The sequence below is a fragment of the Leucoraja erinacea genome, unplaced genomic scaffold, assembly GCF_028641065.1.
Source record: "Leucoraja erinacea ecotype New England unplaced genomic scaffold, Leri_hhj_1 Leri_819S, whole genome shotgun sequence".
In the NCBI taxonomy this organism is placed as follows: domain Eukaryota; kingdom Metazoa; phylum Chordata; class Chondrichthyes; order Rajiformes; family Rajidae; genus Leucoraja; species Leucoraja erinaceus.
The window spans coordinates 33,520-52,500 of record NW_026576750.1 but is presented as its reverse complement, the minus strand read 5'-3'; the positions used below and the strand labels follow the sequence as shown (position 1 = coordinate 52,500).

At 47.6% G+C, this 18,981-nt stretch overlaps 1 protein-coding gene across 2 annotated transcripts in view; it reads left to right on the top strand.

Annotated features, from left to right (window-relative positions):
- Positions 1-1,153: 1,153 nt before the first annotated feature.
- LOC129694836 (E3 ubiquitin-protein ligase RING2-A-like) overlaps positions 1,154-18,981 on the top strand; it is a 28,836-nt gene continuing 11,008 nt past the window's right edge. The window contains exons 1-4 of one of the 2 annotated variants that reach the window (XM_055631597.1): positions 1,154-1,223; positions 6,804-6,943; positions 13,759-13,919; positions 18,191-18,406. In XM_055631597.1, the coding sequence (XP_055487572.1) occupies positions 6,866-6,943; positions 13,759-13,919; positions 18,191-18,406 (455 nt within the window). In that variant the 5' untranslated portion in view covers positions 1,154-1,223; positions 6,804-6,865. Of the gene's footprint in view, positions 1,224-6,803; positions 6,995-13,758; positions 13,920-18,190; positions 18,407-18,981 lie in introns of both variants that reach the window. The other variant, XM_055631596.1, reaches the window with a different exon arrangement.

Sequence of the window (18,981 nt, the reverse complement as noted above, 5' to 3'; positions counted from 1 at the left end):
CCTTAACCTATCCCTTATCTGTCTAATCTATCACTTTGGTTTCCCATATGGTTTTGTTAGACCCTCCTACCTTATTCCCATATCTATACAGACACCCACACAGACCTCTACCACCCACCCACTAAACCTCACAATCTTCACACACGATCAGACCTTTCCATTCCTCACATCCCTTCAACTCAAACACACCTCTATCTATCTTCTATTCATCTTACCATATCATCTAATCTATATATCTATTCCCCCATCTTACTATCTAAATCTCCTTCTATATCTATCCTATCTCATCCTATCCTATCATCCCCTATCTATCTCTCTATCCATGCTCTTCCATCTATTTTCCACGGACCTCTACTCCATCTATCTCGATCATATCCCTATCTATCCCTATCCTATCCATCTATCTCTATCCATATCTCCCCCATCCTATCTATCTATCTATCTATCTATCTATCTATCTATCTATCTATCTATCTATCTATCTATCTATCTATCTATCTATCTATCTTTCTTTCTTTCCATCCATCCATCCATCCATCCATCCATATCTATCTATATCTATCCATCCATCCATCTATCTATCCTCTGTCTTATCTATCTATCTATCTCTATCCTATCTCTATCTCTCAATCACAACACATACCACACCCTATCTATCTATCCATCTCCATCTATCTATCTATCTATCTATCTATTCTTCTATCTATCTATCTATCTCAATCGCATACATTCACAACATCCCTCACATCTATCACTATCTCCCTATCTATCTATCCTCTATCTATCTATTATTCTTTATGTATCTCACTCGCATACATTCACAAACACCCACATACACACACACTTATCCACTATCTATCCATCTATCTATATCTATCTATCTATCTATCTTACTCACACATTCACATTCTCCACTGACACATACACACACCACACACCACACTCTATTGCATTATATCCATCTATTGTCAGTCCTCAGGTCCCCACCTTTTTGCTCTTTGCATCCTCTTCCCCCCCTACGGAATTGGAAGTGAACGCACCGAGCTGGAGCTTTTGGGCCTCATTGGGCGGTTGGTTGGGTGCGCGGTTGGGCGGGAGGGGAGGAGAAGCGACGACGGACGGACGGACGGAGCCCGGAGACAGACGCTCCTCACACTCACACACACACACACACAGAGACAGAGAGAGAGCGCGGCCGTGAGCGGGGCGAGAAGGGGAAGGAGGTGAGTGTGGAGTGTGGAGGCGGGAGGCGGGCGGCGGGCCAGGGGAGGGAGGGAATGGATTCACCGGCGGCGGCTCCTTCTTCGGCCTGTACCTGACCAGCCCTCTCCCTCTTCCACCCCTTCTCCCTTTTACCCCATTGCGCCTTCCCCCCCCCCTACGGGACCTAATTTTGCCTGCAAAACCCACCCCTGCGCAGTTTTTGCTGGAAATCAACCTCCTTCCCGGCACCCGCCGCGCTTGCGCAGCGAAGGCGGCACGGCGCTGCCGGCGGTCGGGAGTGCGCCTGCGCCGTGGTCTGTCTACCCCCCCATCTCTCCCTCTACCCCCCTTCCACCTCCCCCCCCTCTATCGCCTCCAACCCCCCTCTACCTCTACCCCTTTCCTATTCTCCCTCTCTCCCTCCACCCCCCCCCATCTCCATCCTCCCCATCTCCCTCGCCCCACCTCTACCCCCCCCTCTCCCCCCTCCACCCCTCCCCATTCTCCCCCTTCATCACCCCCCATATCCTCCCTCCCCCGCTCCGTCCACCCCCCCCTACCCCTCCAACCATCTACCCACTATCCTTCCCCTTCTCCTCTACAACCCTCCACCCCCCCCCTCTCTCATCCTTTTTTCCTCCTCTCCCCTCCTCTCCCACCTCCCCCCTCCTCAACCTCCCCAGATCCTCCTCTCCCCTCCTCCCTTCCTCCCCCTCTCCCTACGCCCCCCCTCCACCCCCCCTCTACCTCTACCCCATACCACCCTCCATCTCCATCTCCCCGTATCCCCTCGCCCCCCCCCCCTCCACCTCCCCATCTTATCCTCTCTCTCCCCCCATCCAACCCCCCCTCCCTCTCCCCCCCCTCCACCCCCCCCTCTACCTCTACTCCCCCCTCTCCATCCCCCCCTCCTCCCCATATCCTTCGCCCCCATCCTCTCCCTCCACCCTCCACCCCCCCCATCTCCCTCCCTCTCCCCCCCATCTCCCCTTCATCACCCCATCCATATCTCCCCTCTCCCCATTTCCACCCCCCCTCTATAACTACCGCCCTCCAAACCCCCTCTACCTCCACCCTCGTCTCTCTCCCTCCCTCCAACCCTCCCTCCACCCTCTCCCTCCCCCCCCCCATCTCCCCCTTCATCACCCCCCATATCCTCCTCTCCCACCGGTCGCCGTTCCCCTCTCTCACCCCCCCCTCTACCGCCTCCAACCCTCCCTCCCCCTCTACCTCTACCCTCTCTCTCCACCTCCCCCTCTCTCTCCCTCCCCCCTCTCTCCCCTCCCCTCTCTCTCCCCTCTTTTTTCTCTCTCTCTCTCCCCTCTCCTCTCCTCTCCCCCTCCCCCTCCCCCTCTCTCTCCCCTCCCCCTCTCTCTCCCCCTCCCCCTCTCTCTCTCCCCCTCCCTCTCTCTCTCTCTCCCTCTCTCTCTCCCTCCCTCCCTCTCTCCTCCTCCCACTCCCTGGGGGGGGGGGGGGTGAATTAAGGTGTAAGGTAGGAGGGAAGGGGTGGGGGACGGGGGAGAGAGGAGGGGGATGCTGTCTGACCTGCTGATTTACACCAGTATTCTATGTCTAGCTCAGCATCCACCCTGTCAGTCCCCCTTGAAGCTGTATGTTTGAATGAGATTTGAAGGTTTCATTTTATGGAAATGTCAAAAACTAGAGAGACCACAAATAACCAACTATGCCTAATAAAACACATTGGTGGGACCAATGGAAGCCAAATATTTTCAATTTCCCCTATTCTCCCTCTCGCTCTCTCACTGTCCCAACTCTAAGCCTCTGCCACTGAAATTCCGTTTCCACAGCCATACTAACAAAGACAATTTCCTACAGACATACACACAATTTAATTCACACAAACATCCATCACAGTGAACCCACTGTGATGGAAGACAAAGTATTTTCTCTCCTCTGTTCACCACGTCTCTCCCGATGTCCAAGCCCCAGGTGGGCGATGATAAGTCCCACGGCCATATTAGGCCGCGCCGGGCGATTTACGGCCCCGCTCCCGGTCTAAAAGTCACTGTGTTGGAGCCCCTGGCGGGCACTGGAATGTCCCACGACCATCAAGCCGTACCGGGCGATGTACGTCCCCGCTCCGGGTTGTTCCAACCCCGCAACATGGGCTGGAGAAGTCGCGTTGCGGGAGCTCCGGGATGCGGTCTCCTCAACCGTACCCGCGAGCTCCCGATACCCCGACAGTCCACCGGACCTGCGGCTGCGTTGCTGGAGCCTCCGAGCCCCAGGAGTCGAGTCGCAGCAGCGAGTCATCACCGCTCCCCACGCTCCGAGGCCGGCCAGCTCCGAGCAGTCCGCAGCTCCGCAGTCTCCCGAGCCCCCGGGTCGTTCAGGTTGGAGGCCGCTCCACGGTGCTAGGCCCCAACGACAACGGAGACCTGACAGGGAAAAGGTCGGGTCTCCCGGACAGGGAAGAGATTTTAAACGGTTTCCCTCTCCCCCCCCACCGCCCCCCACATATACACATTTAAAAACACTATTAAAAAACACCAACACTACATTTAACTAGACAAAGAATTTAAAAAGACAGACAGGCTGTAGGGGCCGCTGCAACGGGTGAGTTGCGTCACCAGGGATGCGTGTCAGAGACGCGCATCCCTAGTGTGTGTAGGATAGTGCTAGTGTGCGGGGATCGCTGGTCGGCGTGGACGTGGTGTGTTGAAGGGTCTGTTTCTGCGCTGTATCTCTAAACCTAAACTAAGTTACTATGTCTATCTAGGTTGGCTGGATTCTAGCTACCAATTCTTGCTTATAAAAGGGTTTTTAAAAATCCTATTTCAGTCTGTACATATTCCCCAATAACATGTTTTTGCTCGAGTTTCTCTGCTGGTTTCAGCTTATCCTCACCCCACCCATATTTCCTACTGACTTTTTTTTAATGTATGTGTATGTCTAGATTGCGCAACAACTGAGCAAATCAGATCTAACAGGCCAAAGACTTTTACTCTGCACACACCATAGTTTGGGTATTGTCACATGTGCACAAGAATGCAGATAGATCCCCAGGGCATGCTGGTCTGCATCCCAGAGTACTCAAGGAGGTGGCTTTAGAAATTGTGGATGCATTGGTGATCATTTTCCAATGTTCTCTCGACTCTGGATCAGTTCCTGTGGACCGGAGGGTAGCTAGTGTAACTACGCTTTTTAAGAAAGGAGGGAGAGAGAAAACGGGGAATTATAGATTGGTAGTGGTGAAGATGCTTGAGTCGATTATTAAAGTAGTTATGGCAGCGCATTTGGAAAAGCAGTGACAGGATCGGTCAAAGTCACCATGGATTTATGAAGGGGAAATCCTACTTGACTAATCTTCTGGAATTTTTTGTGGATGTAACAAGTGGAATGGATAAGGGAGAGCCAGTTGATGTGGTGTATCTGGACTTTCAAAAAGCCTTTGACAAGGTCCCACAGAAAAGTGCAAAATTAGAGCACATGGTATTGGGGGTAGGGTATTGACATGGATAGAGAACTGGTTGGCAGACAGGAAGCAAAGAGTAGGAATTAATGGGTCATTTTCAGAATGGCTGGCAGTGACTAGTGGGGTGCCGCAAGGCTCGGTGCTGGGACCCCAGTTATTTATAATATATATTAATGATTTAGACAAGGGAATTAAATCCAAGTTTGCAGATGGCATAAAGTTGGGTGGCAGTGTGAGCTGCGATGAGGATGCTGTGAGGCTGCAGGATGACTTGGATAGGTTGGGTGAGTGGGCAGAAGCATGACAGATGCAGTATAATGTGGATAAATGTGTGGTCCCAAGAACAGGAAGGCAGATTGTTATCTGAATGGTGTCAGATTTGGAAAAGGGGAGGTGCAATGAGACCTGGGTGTCCTTGTACATCAGTCACTGAAAGTAAACAGGTTACACAAAAAAGCTGGAGAAACTCAGCGGGTGCAGCAGCATCTATGGAGCGAAGGAAATAGGCAACGTTTCAGGCCGAAACCCTTCTTCAGTCTGAAGAAGGCCCGAAACGTTGCCTATTTCCTTCGCTCCATAGATGCTGCTGCACCCGCTGAGTTTCTCCAGCTTTTTTGTGTAACCTTCGATTCTCCAGCATCTGCAGTTCCTTCTTAAACACTGAAAGTAAGCATGCAGGTACAGCAGGCAGTGAAGAAAGCTAATGGTGTGTTGGCCATCATTGCGAGAGGATTTGAATATAGGAGCAAGGAGGTCATACTGCAGTTGTACAGGGCACTGGTGAGACCGCACCTGGAGTATTGTGTGCAATTTTGGTCTCATAATTTGAGGAAGGACATTCTTTTTATTGAGAGAGTGCAGCGTAGGTTCACCAGGTTAATTCCCGGTAGGCAGGACTGACATATGATGAAATAATGGGTCGACTTGGCTTGTATTCACTAGAATTTAGGATGAGAGGGGATCTTATAGAAACATATAAAATCCTTAAAGGATTGGACAGGCTAGATGCAGGAAAAATGTTTCCCGATGTTGGAGAAGTCCAGAACCAGGGGTCACAGTTTAAGAGTAAGGGGTAGGCCATTTAGGACTGAGATGAGGAAACATTTCTTCACCCAGAGAGTTGTGAATCTGTGGAATTCTCTGCACAGAAGGCAGTGGAGGCCAATTTGCTGGATGTTTTCAAGGGAGAGTTAGATTTAGCTCTTAAGGCTAAAGGAATCAAGGAATATGGGGAGAAAGCAGGAACGGGGTACTGATTTTAGATGATAGCCATGATTATATTGAATGGAGGTGCTGGGTCGAAGGGCCGAATGGCCTATTGTACCTATTTATCTATGGATCTACCGAAGTAATGCACAAATGGGAATATGCAAAGTTACAGGATTGATTTGAGATGATTGTGTGAGCTGTGATGAATATTGTAGTGAAAAGGAGCATAGAGAATGCAGATATGATAGTGGTGTTTAAGAAGCCTTTAGACAGGCCCTTCAGCCTACAGAATCCGCACCGACCAACGATACCCCTGCACATTAGCACTATCCTACACCAATATGGACAATTTACAATATTTGCTGAAGCCAATTAACCTACAAAGCTGTACCTCTTTGGAAGTACACAAAAAAGCTGGAGAAACTCAGCGGGTGCAGCAGCATCTATGGAGCGAAGGAAATAGGCAACGTTTCGGGCCGAAACCCTTCTTCAGACTGAAGAAGGGTTTCGGCCCGAAACGTTGCCTATTTCCTTCGCTCCAAAGATGCTGCTGCACCCGCTGAGTTTCTCCAGCATTTTTGTGTACCTTCGATTTTCCAGCATCTGCAGTTCCTTCTTAAATACTGTGTACATCTTTGGATGTGGGAGGAAACCAGAGCACCCAGAGAAAACCCACGTGGTTACTGGGAGATAGGCAAACTCCGTATAGACAGCACCCGAGATGTCGCCCCAATTACTCCAGCAATTTATGTCCATCTTTGGTATGAACCAGCGTCTGTAATTCCTTGTGGTTACAAACCTACAAACTTGCATGTCTTTGATCAAAGGGAGAACTCCAAACTCAATACAGACAGTAGCTGAGGTCAGGATTGAACCCGGATCATTGGCGCTGTGAAGCATCAACTCTACCGCTGTGCCATGTCTTATGTTTGCTATATTCTGTCTTTCCCTCCAGGTGAGAACGGCATGCAGAAGTCCTCATTCCTTCAACTCAAATAAAACAAACCCACCTTCACTATGGCGGCACCAGTGAATACTCAGAACCCAAGTAAGACCTGGGAGCTCAGCCTCTACGAACTGCACCGGACCCCACAGGTGAGTAAAACCACCCAACTCAGCCTCTACGAACTACACAGGACCCCACAGGTAAGTGTGGAGTGGACAGAATATCCCTTTGACTATCTTGCATGATTGCATGAAAAATGTACAGCTTTTCTTATTGAGCTACTGTAAAATCTGATTTTTTTAAATTGAGCGTGATTGCCTTATTAGATTACATTAGAGATGCAGCAGGGAGACAGGCCTTTCAGCCCAACTGAGTAATGATCACCCCTTTACACACTAGCTCCATATTGTCCCCACCAGATGCCCCTCGGATTCCCATCAAATATTTCTCACCTTAAACCCAACCCTTCTGTTTCTTGATTTCCCTACTTTGGGTAAACGATCAGAGATATGTAGCCTTGTTATTGATTGATTGATTACAATAGACAATAGGTGCAGGAGTAGGCCATTCGGCCCTTCGAGCCAGCACCGCCATTCAATGTGATCATGGCTGATCATCCCCAATCAGTAACCCTTTCCTGCCTTCTCCCCATATCGCTATCTTCATGAGCCCTATCTAGCTCTCTTTTGAAAGTATCCAGAGAACCGGCCTCCACCGCACTCTGAGGCAGAGAATTCCACAGACACACCTCTCTCTGTGAGAAAAATCGTTTCCTTGTCTCCGTTCTAAATGGCCTACCCCTTATTCTTAAACTGTGGCCCCTAATTCTGGACTCCCCCAACATCGGGAACATGTTTCCTGCCTCTAACGTGTCCAAACCCTTAATAATCTTGAAAGAAACAGCATGGGACCAGGCCCACCAAGTCGATGTTGACCATCAACCACCCGTACACACTGGTCCTCCCTGAGCCCACTTTGTTATCCACTTCCCACACACTAGGGGGAAATTTACAGAAGGACAATTGACATACAAACCCGCACGTCTTTGGGATGTGGGAGGAGAACGTGCAAACTCCACAAACAGACAGCACCCGGGGTCATGATCGAACCTGGGTCTCCGGCGCTGCGATGCAGTCGCTCTACCAACTATGCCGCTGTGGTCTCCAAATAATAAATAAAACACTGCCAAGGGTTCGTAAGGAATAGTAGTAGAATTAGGTCATTCGGCCCATCAGGTCTACTCCGCCATTGACTGATCTATCTCTCCCTTCAAACCCCATTCTCCTGCTTTCTCCCCATAACCCTTGACCCATTCTAATCAAGAATCTTATCTATCTGCCTTAAAAATATCCATTGAAGTGGCCTCCACAGCCTTCTGCGGCAATGAGTTCCACAGATTATCTACCCTCTGACTAAAGAAGTTCCTCCTCACCTCCTTTCTAAAAGAGAGCCCTATAATTCTGAGGCTGTGACCTGTGGTCCTAGACTCTCCCACCAGTGGAAACACCTTCTCCACATCCACTCTATGCTTTTCATTATTCTGTAAGTTTCAATGAGGTCTCCCCCCCCCTCCACCTTCTAAACTCCAGCGAGTACAGGCCCAGTGCTGTCAAGCTCTCATCGTATGTTAACCCACTCATTCCCAGAATCATTCTCGTAAATCTCCTCTGGACCCTCTCCAGAGCCAGCACATCCTTCCTTGGATATAGGGCTCAAATAAGTTGGCAACACGAACTGGATTGAGAAAATGTTTAGCAGTCCTAATCCTACAACTCCAGATTGCTTAGCAGCAAGGTGTGCCAGAGTATGTGACCTGATTTATGTTTTTGTACCAGCTTCACAAATGACCCAGCTGAGAGAGTCAATTGCATGGCTGAATCGTTCCTCTGCTGTGTTAATGGAGGAGGAATCTTGTACAAGTCTTTTCTGTCTTATTTAAGGCAAGAACTCAACATCAGCATCGATAAACAGAAAAAAAAAAATCCAGTCTGCAGTGTTTCAAACTTGTTCGACATCTCTGAAGGAGGGTCTCGACTTGCCTATTCATTTTCTCCAGAGATGCTGTCTGACCTGCTGTGTTACTCCAGCTTTTTTGTGTCTATCTTGGGTTTCAACCAGCATATAACCATATAACCATATAACAATTACAGCACGGAAACAGGCCATCTCGGCCCTACAAGTCCGTGCCGAACAAATTTTTTTTTCCCCTTAGTCCCACCTGCCTGCACTCATACCATAACCCTCCATTCCCTTCTCATCCATATGCCTATCCAATTTATTTTTAAATTATACCAATGAACCTGCCTCCACCACTTCCACTGGAAGCTCATTCCACACCGCTACCACTCTCTGAGTAAAGAAGTTCCCCCTCCTATTACCCCTAAACCTCTGTCCCTTAATTCTGAAGTCATGTCCTCTTGTTTGAATCTTCCCTATTCTCAAAGGGAAAAGCTGATCCACATCAACTCTGTCTATCCCTCTCATCATTTTAAAGACCTCTATCAGGTCCCCCCTTAACCTTCTGCGCTCCGGAGAATAAAGACCTAACTTGTTCAACCTATCTCTGTAACTTAGTTGTTGAAACCCAGGCAACATTCTAGTAAATCTCCTCTGTACTCTCTCTATTTTGTTGGCATCCTTCCTATAATTGGGCGACCAAAATTGTACACCATACTCCAGATTTGGCCTCACCAATGCCTTGTACAATTTTAACATTACATCCCAGCTTCTATACTCAGTTACGCATCTGCAGTTCCTTCCTACTAATTGGCATGGTCTGGCAACAGTTCCGTTGTACAGTCATAGATGTAGCCTACTCCCTCACACAGACCAGACTCGCCCACCATCAACTCCGTCTACACTTCACGCTGCCTCAGGAAAGCAGCCGACATAATCAAAGACTAATGCTGAATAATGTTTAAGTTAAGAAACATTTAGACAGGTACATGGATAGGTCAGGTTTGGAGGGATATGGACCAAACGCAGGCAGGGGACTAGTGTAGATGAGGCATGTTGGTCAGTCTGGGTAAGTTGGGCCAAAAGGGCCTGTTTCCACACTCACATCTCGACCCTTCAATAGTCCAGGCCATCTCGACCCTTCTAGTCCGTGCCGAACACATAATCTCCCCTAGTCCCATATACCTGCGCTCAGACCATAACCCTCCATTCCCTTCCCATCCATATAACTATCCAATTTATTTTTAAATGATAAAAACGAACCTGCCTCCACCACCTTCACTGGAAGCTCATTCCACACAGCTACCACTCTCTGAGTAAAGAAGTTCCCCCCCATCATGTTACCCCTAAACTTCTGTCCCTTAATTCTCATGTCATGTCCCCTTGTTTGAATCTTCCCTACTCTCAGTGGGAAAAGCTTTTCCACGTCAACTCTGTCTATCCCTCTCATCATTTTAAAAACCTCTATCAAGTCCCCCCTTAACCTTCTGCGCTCCAAAGAATAAAGCCCTAACTTGTAACTCTAAGACTATGACTTGTCCCATTCTGCACTCTGTAACTTCCCTTTTGCTCCACCTATTGTACTTGAGTTTTAACTGAAACTATCCACGTATGGTATATCTGAGCTGAAGTTTGAAAGCGCGCAACACCAGCCTTCTTCCTCTCTGTTATCAGGCTTCTGAACGGCCCTTCCATAAACTGGGGTACTGTCCGATTCACCTCTACCCTATTGCGAACATTGGACTTTGTCTCTGGAACTGATGCACCACAATGCTGAGAACTAGACTCTGCATTTTGCATCTTCCCCTTTGCTCCACCTATTGTACTGGTTGCATAATGTTATCTGACCTATTTGGATTACATGCAAGACAAGGGTTTTCAATAAACTTAAACCTATACCTAATCTGATGAAGACTCTCCAACCAAACTGTTATTTTACTGTTTGCAGATGCTGATGGTGGTTGTGTGTATTGTTAGTGTGTGCAACTTTTACTTTGATTCTCTTGTGTCAAGCTATTTATTACCTTGAGAATAAAGCATGATATTTGTTTGAGTGCACTCGTTAATAAGAAGCAAATTAAATGTGGGGAATGAAAACTGTGCTTCACTGATATTTATGTATTTTTAAGCTCTGAATCTGAGGAAGGACATTATTATCTGAGGAAGGACATTATTGCCATAGAGGGTGTGCAGAGAAGGTTCACCACACTGATTCCTGGGATGTCAGGACTGTCTTATGAAGACAGACTGGATAGACTTGGTTTATACTCTCTAGAATTTAGGAGATTGAGAGGGGATCTTATAGAAACTTACAAAATTCTTAAGGGGTTGGACAGGCTAGAGGCAGGAAGATTGTTCCCGATGTTGGGGAAGTCCAGGACAAGGGGTCACAGCTTAAGGATAAGGCGGAAATCCTTTAAAACCGAGATGAGGAGAACTTTTTTCACACAGAGAGTGGTGAATCTCTGGAACTCTCTGCCACAGAGGGTAGTTGAGGCCACAGTTCATTGTCTATATTTAAGAGGGAGTTAGATGTGGCCCTTGTGGCTAAGGGGATCAGGGGGTATGGAGAGAAGGCAGGTACGGGATACTGAGTTGGATGATCAGCCATGATCATATTGAATGGCGGTGCAGGCTCGAAGGGCCGAATGGCCTCTACTCCTGAACCTAATTTCTATGTTTCTCTGAATCAAACTAATTATAGAGTCGCACAAGACAGAATATCTGATCGAGTTTGCTTCCTTATCCGGGGAGAGGATTAACTTGAGGCAGAGGCTCCCATGCTTTTGATGTGGAAGTTGCCTCTTACAGATCATAGAGTCATAGGGTGTCACAGCGGTAGAGGTACTGCCTCACAGCGCCAGAGACTGGTTCAATCCTGACTACGGGTGCTTGTCTCTAAGGAGTTTTACATTCTCCCCAATTACTGGCAACAGTGGAGCGGCTGGTAGAGTCACAGCGCCAGAGACCCGGGTTCAATCCTGAGCTCAGATGCTCTCTGTGTGTGGAGTTTGCATGTTATCCCCATGGGTTTTCTCCGAGATCTTCGGTTTCCGCTGCACTCCAAAGACGTACAAGTGTGTAGGTTAATTGGCTTAGTACAAATGTAAAATTGTCCCTCGTGTGAACAGGGTAGTTAATATGCTGGTCGGCACGGACTCGGTGGGCCGAAGGGCCTGTTTCCGCGCTGCATCTCTAAATAAATAAAACTGGACAGCTAATGATAGAGGCCTTTTGGCCCATCTAACTGTGATCATCTCTCAGAAACAGCTGCATTGTTAGTTTATCACCACGTCCCCACAAATTTCATCTTTCAATTTACCTTCAAAGTTGCTACTGAATGCTATCAAACCGTCTTTTTCGGCAGCGCAAACTTAATTATCTTTTTACTTTGTCAAAACCCTTTAAAATCTCTCTCGCTCATAGAGGAACAGCTCCACTTTCCGGTGTCTCACCTTGGTATCTTCCGGGTAAACCTCTTGTTCTACCTCGCAAGGCCGTGACTGTATTCCTCCAAGTGTAGTGCATAGTTTAGCTGGGGTCTGACCAGTGTTTTATGAAGGCATAACTTCTCGCCTTGTCCCACCATGAGCATCTATTTATTTCATCCAAATCGTGCGACTGAAAGCTTCGGCGTAAGAGAACGTATATTCATCATTGAACAGGCCAGCCACGTTGCATTGTATGGACCGAATGCTTTGCTTTTGTTCCATTACCCTTCAAATTTAAGGCAGACCAAATCGCTGGCCAGAAACTAGTGCCCTCCATAATGTTTGGGATGAGTCTTTATCATTTTACCTCTGTACTCCACAATTTGAGATTTGTAATAGAAAAAAAATCACCTGTGGTTAAAGTGCACGTTGTCAGATTTTAATAAAGACCATTTTTATACATTTTGGTTTCACCATGTAGAAATTACAGCTGTGTTTATACATAGTCCCCCCATTTCAGGGCACCATAATGTTTGGGACACATGGCTTCACAGGCGTTTGTAGCTGTTCAGGTGTGTTTAATTGCCTCCTTAATGCAGGTATAAGAGAGCTCTCCGCACCTAGCCTTTCCTCCAGTCTTTCCATCACCTTTGGATAACTAACCATATAACATATATCCATATATAACAATTACAGCACGGAAACAGGCCATCTTGGCCCTACAAGTCCGTGCCGAACAAATTTCTTTTCCCCCTTAGTCCCACCTGCCTGCACTCATACCATAACCCTCCATTCCCTTCTCATCCATATAACTATCCAATTTATTTTTAAATGATACCAATGAACCTGCCTCCACCACTTCCACTGGAAACTCATTCCACACCGCTACCACTCTCTGAGTAAAGAAGTTCCCCCTCATATTACCCCTAAACTTCTGTCCCTTAATTCTGAAGTCATGTCCTCTTGTTTGAACTAAGAAATGTACAATCTGTGCAAACGCAGAATTCTGTGCATCTCTGTGCGGAAATGTACAATCTGTGTCTGCGGCCTTCCATTAAAAATGCAGGGAAAGTGAAATTTAAAGCAAGTGGTGGAATTCCACATCGGATTGATCTGAATTTGAAAGCAAACATTCGATTGACTTTCCATCTGAATTCTGGAGTACTCTTTTAGTCTTTGAACCATTGAGTTGAATATCCAGGACATTGCGTTTTCCTCTCAGATTGTAACTTTATTACTAGAAATCTTGCCCGTCAGGCCTCCAGTGCTTCTCAAAGCAGCGACTGATAGAATCAAAATTCAGCATGTAAAATTGCTTTGGTGGAAGAAAGAGGGAGAAAAATATAAATCCTAATTTTCACCACGCCTTGTGTTCATCTGCAGAAAAAGGCCTATTGTTTCAGTAAGTGTAGCTCTTGGGGTGAACTTTGCTTCATCCGCAGTCTAGCGGACAAAGTTAAACCTGGTGAAGCAGAGTGACTGTGATTGATCTGTTCGGCCTCTGGTCTCTTTTGTTTTGGGGACACAATGGCCGCAGAAGGTTGCCCTCCCGTTACTGTGAGCTGCGTTTCTTTCAGGAGGCGATTATGGATGGGACGGAGATCGCGGTGTCACCCCGGAGCCTGCACAGTGAGCTGATGTGCCCCATCTGCCTGGATATGCTAAAGAACACCATGACGACCAAGGAGTGCCTGCATCGCTTCTGCTCCGACTGCATTGTGACTGCACTGCGCAGCGGGTAGGCTATCAAATATATCGCCCGTGCACATATGGTATGAGGTTTGTTCATGTAAATCAGCTCCTTACCTCATTGTCCCAATGCATCTTTGGCAGATGTTGCAAGGTGACAATTCTAGTTTGACTACGGAGTGGACCAGGTGATAAATGAATGGGGAGGGTTCGCAGCTTTAAAGTTCCACAGATCCGGGTTTGATCCTGACTGCGGGTGCTGTCTGTACGGAGTTTGTACCTTCTTTATTACGGGAGGATCTGAACATGCAAGTAGGAGACTCTTACTGCAATTCTACCGTGCCTTTCGTAGTCTGCGCCTTCAGTGTTTGAACAAGGGTCTCAGCCTGAAATGTCACCCATTCCTTAACTCCAGACATGCTGCCGGCAGTTTGCGTCTATCTCGTATAACCATATAACAATTACAGCACGGAAACAGGCCATCTCGACCCTTCTAGTCCGTGCCGAACACATAATCTCCCCTAGTCCCATCTACCTGCGCTCAGACCATAACCTTCCATTCCCTTTCCGTCCATATAACTATCCAATTTATTTTTAAATGATAAAAACGAACCTGCCTCCACCACCTTCACTGGAAGCTCATTCCACACAGCTACCACTCTCTGAGTAAAGAAGTTCCCCCTCATGTTACCCCTAAACTTCAGTCCCTTAATTCTCAAGTCATGTCCCCTTGTTTGAATCTTCCCTACTCTCAGTGGGAAAAGCTTTTCCACGTCAACTCTGTCTATCCCTCTCATCATTTTAAAAACCTGTATCAAGTCCCCCCTTAACCTTCTGCGCTCCAAAGAATAAAGCCCTAACTTGTTCAATCTTTCTCTGTAACTCGAGTATTATGCCCATTTTAATTCCCTTTCCCTCAGTTGAGGTTTGTTTTGAGAATGTGTGGAAACAGGCCCCTCATCTACATAAACCATCAGACTAGTTCTGTGTTATTCCACTGCCAATATAGTGAGTGTTGCCTGCTGTAAGTTGTTCACCCACTCCTCTGTCCTGGTATTAGTCCGAGAATTATTCATGGAGTGAGATGCCTTGCTGTTCACGATCATGAGGTATAAGTGAGTAGATTAGGCCATTCGGCCCACCAAGTCTATTCTGTCATGGCTGATCTATCTCTCCCTGCTATCCCCATTCTCCTGCCTTCTCCCCATAACCCCTGACACCCGTACTAATCAAGAATCGATCTATCTTTGCCTTAAAACCACAGACTTGGCCTCCGCAGCCTTCTGTGGCAAAGAATTCCACAGATTCACCACCCTCTGACTAAAGAAATTCCTCCTCATTTCCATTCTAAAAGAACGTCCTTTAATTCAGAGGCTATGACCTCTAATCCTAGACTCTCCCACTAGTGGAAACATCCTCCCCACATCCACTCTATCCAGACCTTCCATTATTCTGTACGTTTCAATGAGGGTCCCCCCTCATTCTTCTAAACTCCAGCGAGTACAGGCCCAGTGCCGACAAACACTCATCATAGGTTAACCCACTCATTCCTGGGATCATTCTCGTAAAACCTCCTCTGGACCCTCTCCAGATCCAGCACATCCTTCCTCAGATATGGAGCCCACAATTGCTCAAAATATTCCAAATGTGGCCTGACCAGCGCCTTATAGAGCCTCAGCATTACATCCCTGTGTTTGTATACAAGCTCCCTTGAAATAAATGCTAGCATTGAGTTGCTTTCTTTACTACTGATGCATGTCTAGCCATGCGTGAGCAATGAAAAATTACATAGCATCTATAACGTAGAGATTTCAAACTAAATATGATTTTTTTAGTTTAGAGATACAGCGCGGAAACGGGCCCTTCGGCCCACTGCGTCTGTGCTAACAGGGATCCCCACACACTTAACACTATCCTATATACCGAGACAGAGAGCCGTGAGCCGCTGCAACCGTGCGCGCCGCCATCTTGGATCTTATATCTTGGATCTTGGATCTTACTCTAACCTGCTGATGACCTTCTACCGCTCGTCCATCGAGAGCCTGCTGACATACTGCATTACAGCATGGTATGGCAGCTGCACCATGGCAGACAGGGAGAGGCTTCAGAGGGTAACTAGAACAGCGCAGAGGATCATTGGTTGCCCGCTCCCCTCCCTGATGGACATCTACACCTCTCGCTGCCTTAGCAGGGCAAAGAATATCATCAAAGACAGCTCCCATCCTGCGTTTGGACTGTTCGACCTGCTGCCCTCTGGAAGGCGCTATAGGTGCATCAAATCCAGGACAAATAGACTCAGAAATAGTTGCTTTCCGAGAATTATAACTACTATTAATTCAAATTCACACATGCACTGACTTCACAGCCCAACACCTGGACTTCCATCTGTATATATGTATATATGTATGTAGCGCCGCAGAATTTGTGCACCTATCCCCCCCCCCCCCCTTCTCCCTTCTGTTTTTGTTTTTCTTGTTTTTTGTTTTTTGTGCTAAATTGTATGCATGCACTGAGTACGAGCAGCTTTCAGTTTCACTGTACACGTATAGTGACAATAAATGGCATATCTATCTATCTATATCTATACACTCGGAGACCCTTCTTCTTGTGTATGGCCGGAAGTTGTAGGGCAACTTGTTCTATCTGATCTTATTTACACTAGGGGACAATTTACTATTATACTGAAGCCAATTGACTTACAAAGCTGCACGTCTTTGGAGTGTGGGAGGAAACCGAAGATTCCGGAGAAAACTCACGCAGGTCAAGGGGAGATTGTGCAAACTCCAAACTGCAGACAGCACCTGTAGTCGGGATCGAACCCGGGTCTCTGGCGCTGTGAGGCAGCAACTCTACCGCTGTGCCACCGTGCCCATGCTACCAAGCCACATGGTGTACTTGGGGAGATGGCCACAGCTTGGCCTAGGGGGCAGGATTTTCCAGAGCATCATATACAAGGAAAGACTTGTTGAGTGGAACTTTCAGATTCACATTGGATTCACATTTTGAGCCGATTGATTGTGTGGCAGAGTAGGCCGGCATGATGGAGCAGCGGTACAGTTGCTGCCTCATTGACCCGGGTTCGATCCTGACTACGGGTCTGTCTGTGGAGTTTGTACGATCTCCCCGTGACCACGTGGGCTTTCTCCGGGTGCTCCGGTTTCCTCCCACACTCCCAAGATGTACAGGTTTGAAGGTTATTTGGCTTCTGTAAAAATTCTAAATTGTCCGGAGTGTGTAGGATAGTGTTAGTGTGCGGGGATCGCTGGTCAGCGCGGTCTCGGTGGGCCGATGGGCCTGTTTCCACACTGTATCTCTAACGTCTAAAGTAAACTCTAAAGATAAAACTAGTATACAGGCGATCGCTGTTCAGCGTGGACTAGATCTCAAGTCTCAAGTCGTCAAGTTTATTTGTCACATACACATACGAGATGTGCAGTGAAATGAAAGTGGCAATGCTCGCGGACTTTTGTGCAAAAGACAAACAACAAAACAACCAAACAAATTATAAACACAATCATAACACACATATTCTTTTACATAATAAATAGTGGAAGGAAAAACGTTCTGTAGAGTTAGTCCCTGGTGAGATAGGCGTTTACAGTCCGAATTGCCTCTGGGAAGAAACTCCTCCTCAACCTCTCCGTTCTCACCACATGGCAACAGAGGCGTTTGCCTGACCGTAGCAGCTGGAACAGTCCGTTGCAGGGGTGGAAGGGGTCTCCCATGATTTTGTTTGCTCTGAAGTTGCACCTACTGTTGTATAGTTCCTGCAGGGGGGTGAGTGAAGTTCCCATAGTGCATGCGGCCCGAACGCACTACTCTCTGCAGAGCCTTCTTGTCCTTGGCAGAGCAATTCCCAAACCAGATGGTAATGTTCCCGGACAAGATGCTTTCCACCGCCGCTGCGTAGAAGCACTGGAGGATCCTCAGAGACACTCTGAATTTCCTCAATTGCCTGAGGTGGTAAAGGCGCTGCCTTGCCTTACTCACGAGTGCTGAGGCGTGTGATGCCCATGTCATATCCTCAGAGATGTGGACTCCCAGATATTTAAAACAGTTCACCCTATCCACAGGATCCCCATTTATCCTCAATGGAGTGTACGTTGTATACAATGGAGTGTATGAAGGGGCTGTTTCCACACTGCATCTCTATAGTGTAAAGTAAACTCTAAAGATAGAACCAGTATACAGGCGATCGCTGGTTGGCACGGACTTGGTGGGCCGAAGGGCCTGTTTACACGCTGTATCTCTAAACTAAACTTAAGATCACTGAATAATTCTCCAATGAACTAACGAGTCTTTGTTTTGTTTTTTAATCAGCAACAAAGAATGCCCCACATGTCGAAAGAAACTGGTGTCGAAGCGATCACTGCGGCCGGATCCAAATTTCGACGCGCTGATCTGCAAGATCTATCCGAGCAGGGATGAGTACGAGGCACATCAAGATCGGGTGCTGGCCCGGTTAAGCAGACTCCACAACCCACAGGCCCTCAGCAGCAGTATTGAGGAAGGGTTGAAAATGCAGGCCATGCACAGGTGAGGGAGGCTTGAACTACATGGCAAACAATGACCTTTCCCTCCCACAACTGTGCCCATCGTTTGGCTGAACACCTCCGCTCAGTCTGCCTGTACCTCACCTGATCTCCCGGTTGCCAAACACACTTTAACTATTCTAGATAGACACGGAAAATGCTGGAGTAACTCAGCGGGACAGGCAGCACCTCTGGAGAGAAGGAATGGGTGACGTTTCGGGTTGAGACCCTTATAACAATTACAGCACGGAAACAGGCCATCTCGACCCTACAAGTCCACCCTTCTTCAGACTGAGAGTCAGGGGGAGAGGGAGACGCGTAGGTAAGGAAGTAGAAGGTGTGAAACCAGGACAAAGAGCGTGGAGATCAAGTAAATTGTAGAATAGATCACTGGGAGAAGGTGTCAACAAAGCAAACTGAGATCAAATGTAATCAGAGGCAGTCAGACTGGTCGGGGGGCTGGGAACGGGGGAGGGATGGAGAGAGAGGGAGAGCAAGGGTTACTTTTTTGAAGTTCCTACACACTTTATTTCCCATTCCTATTCCCACACAGACATTTCTGTCCTTGGCCTCCATTAT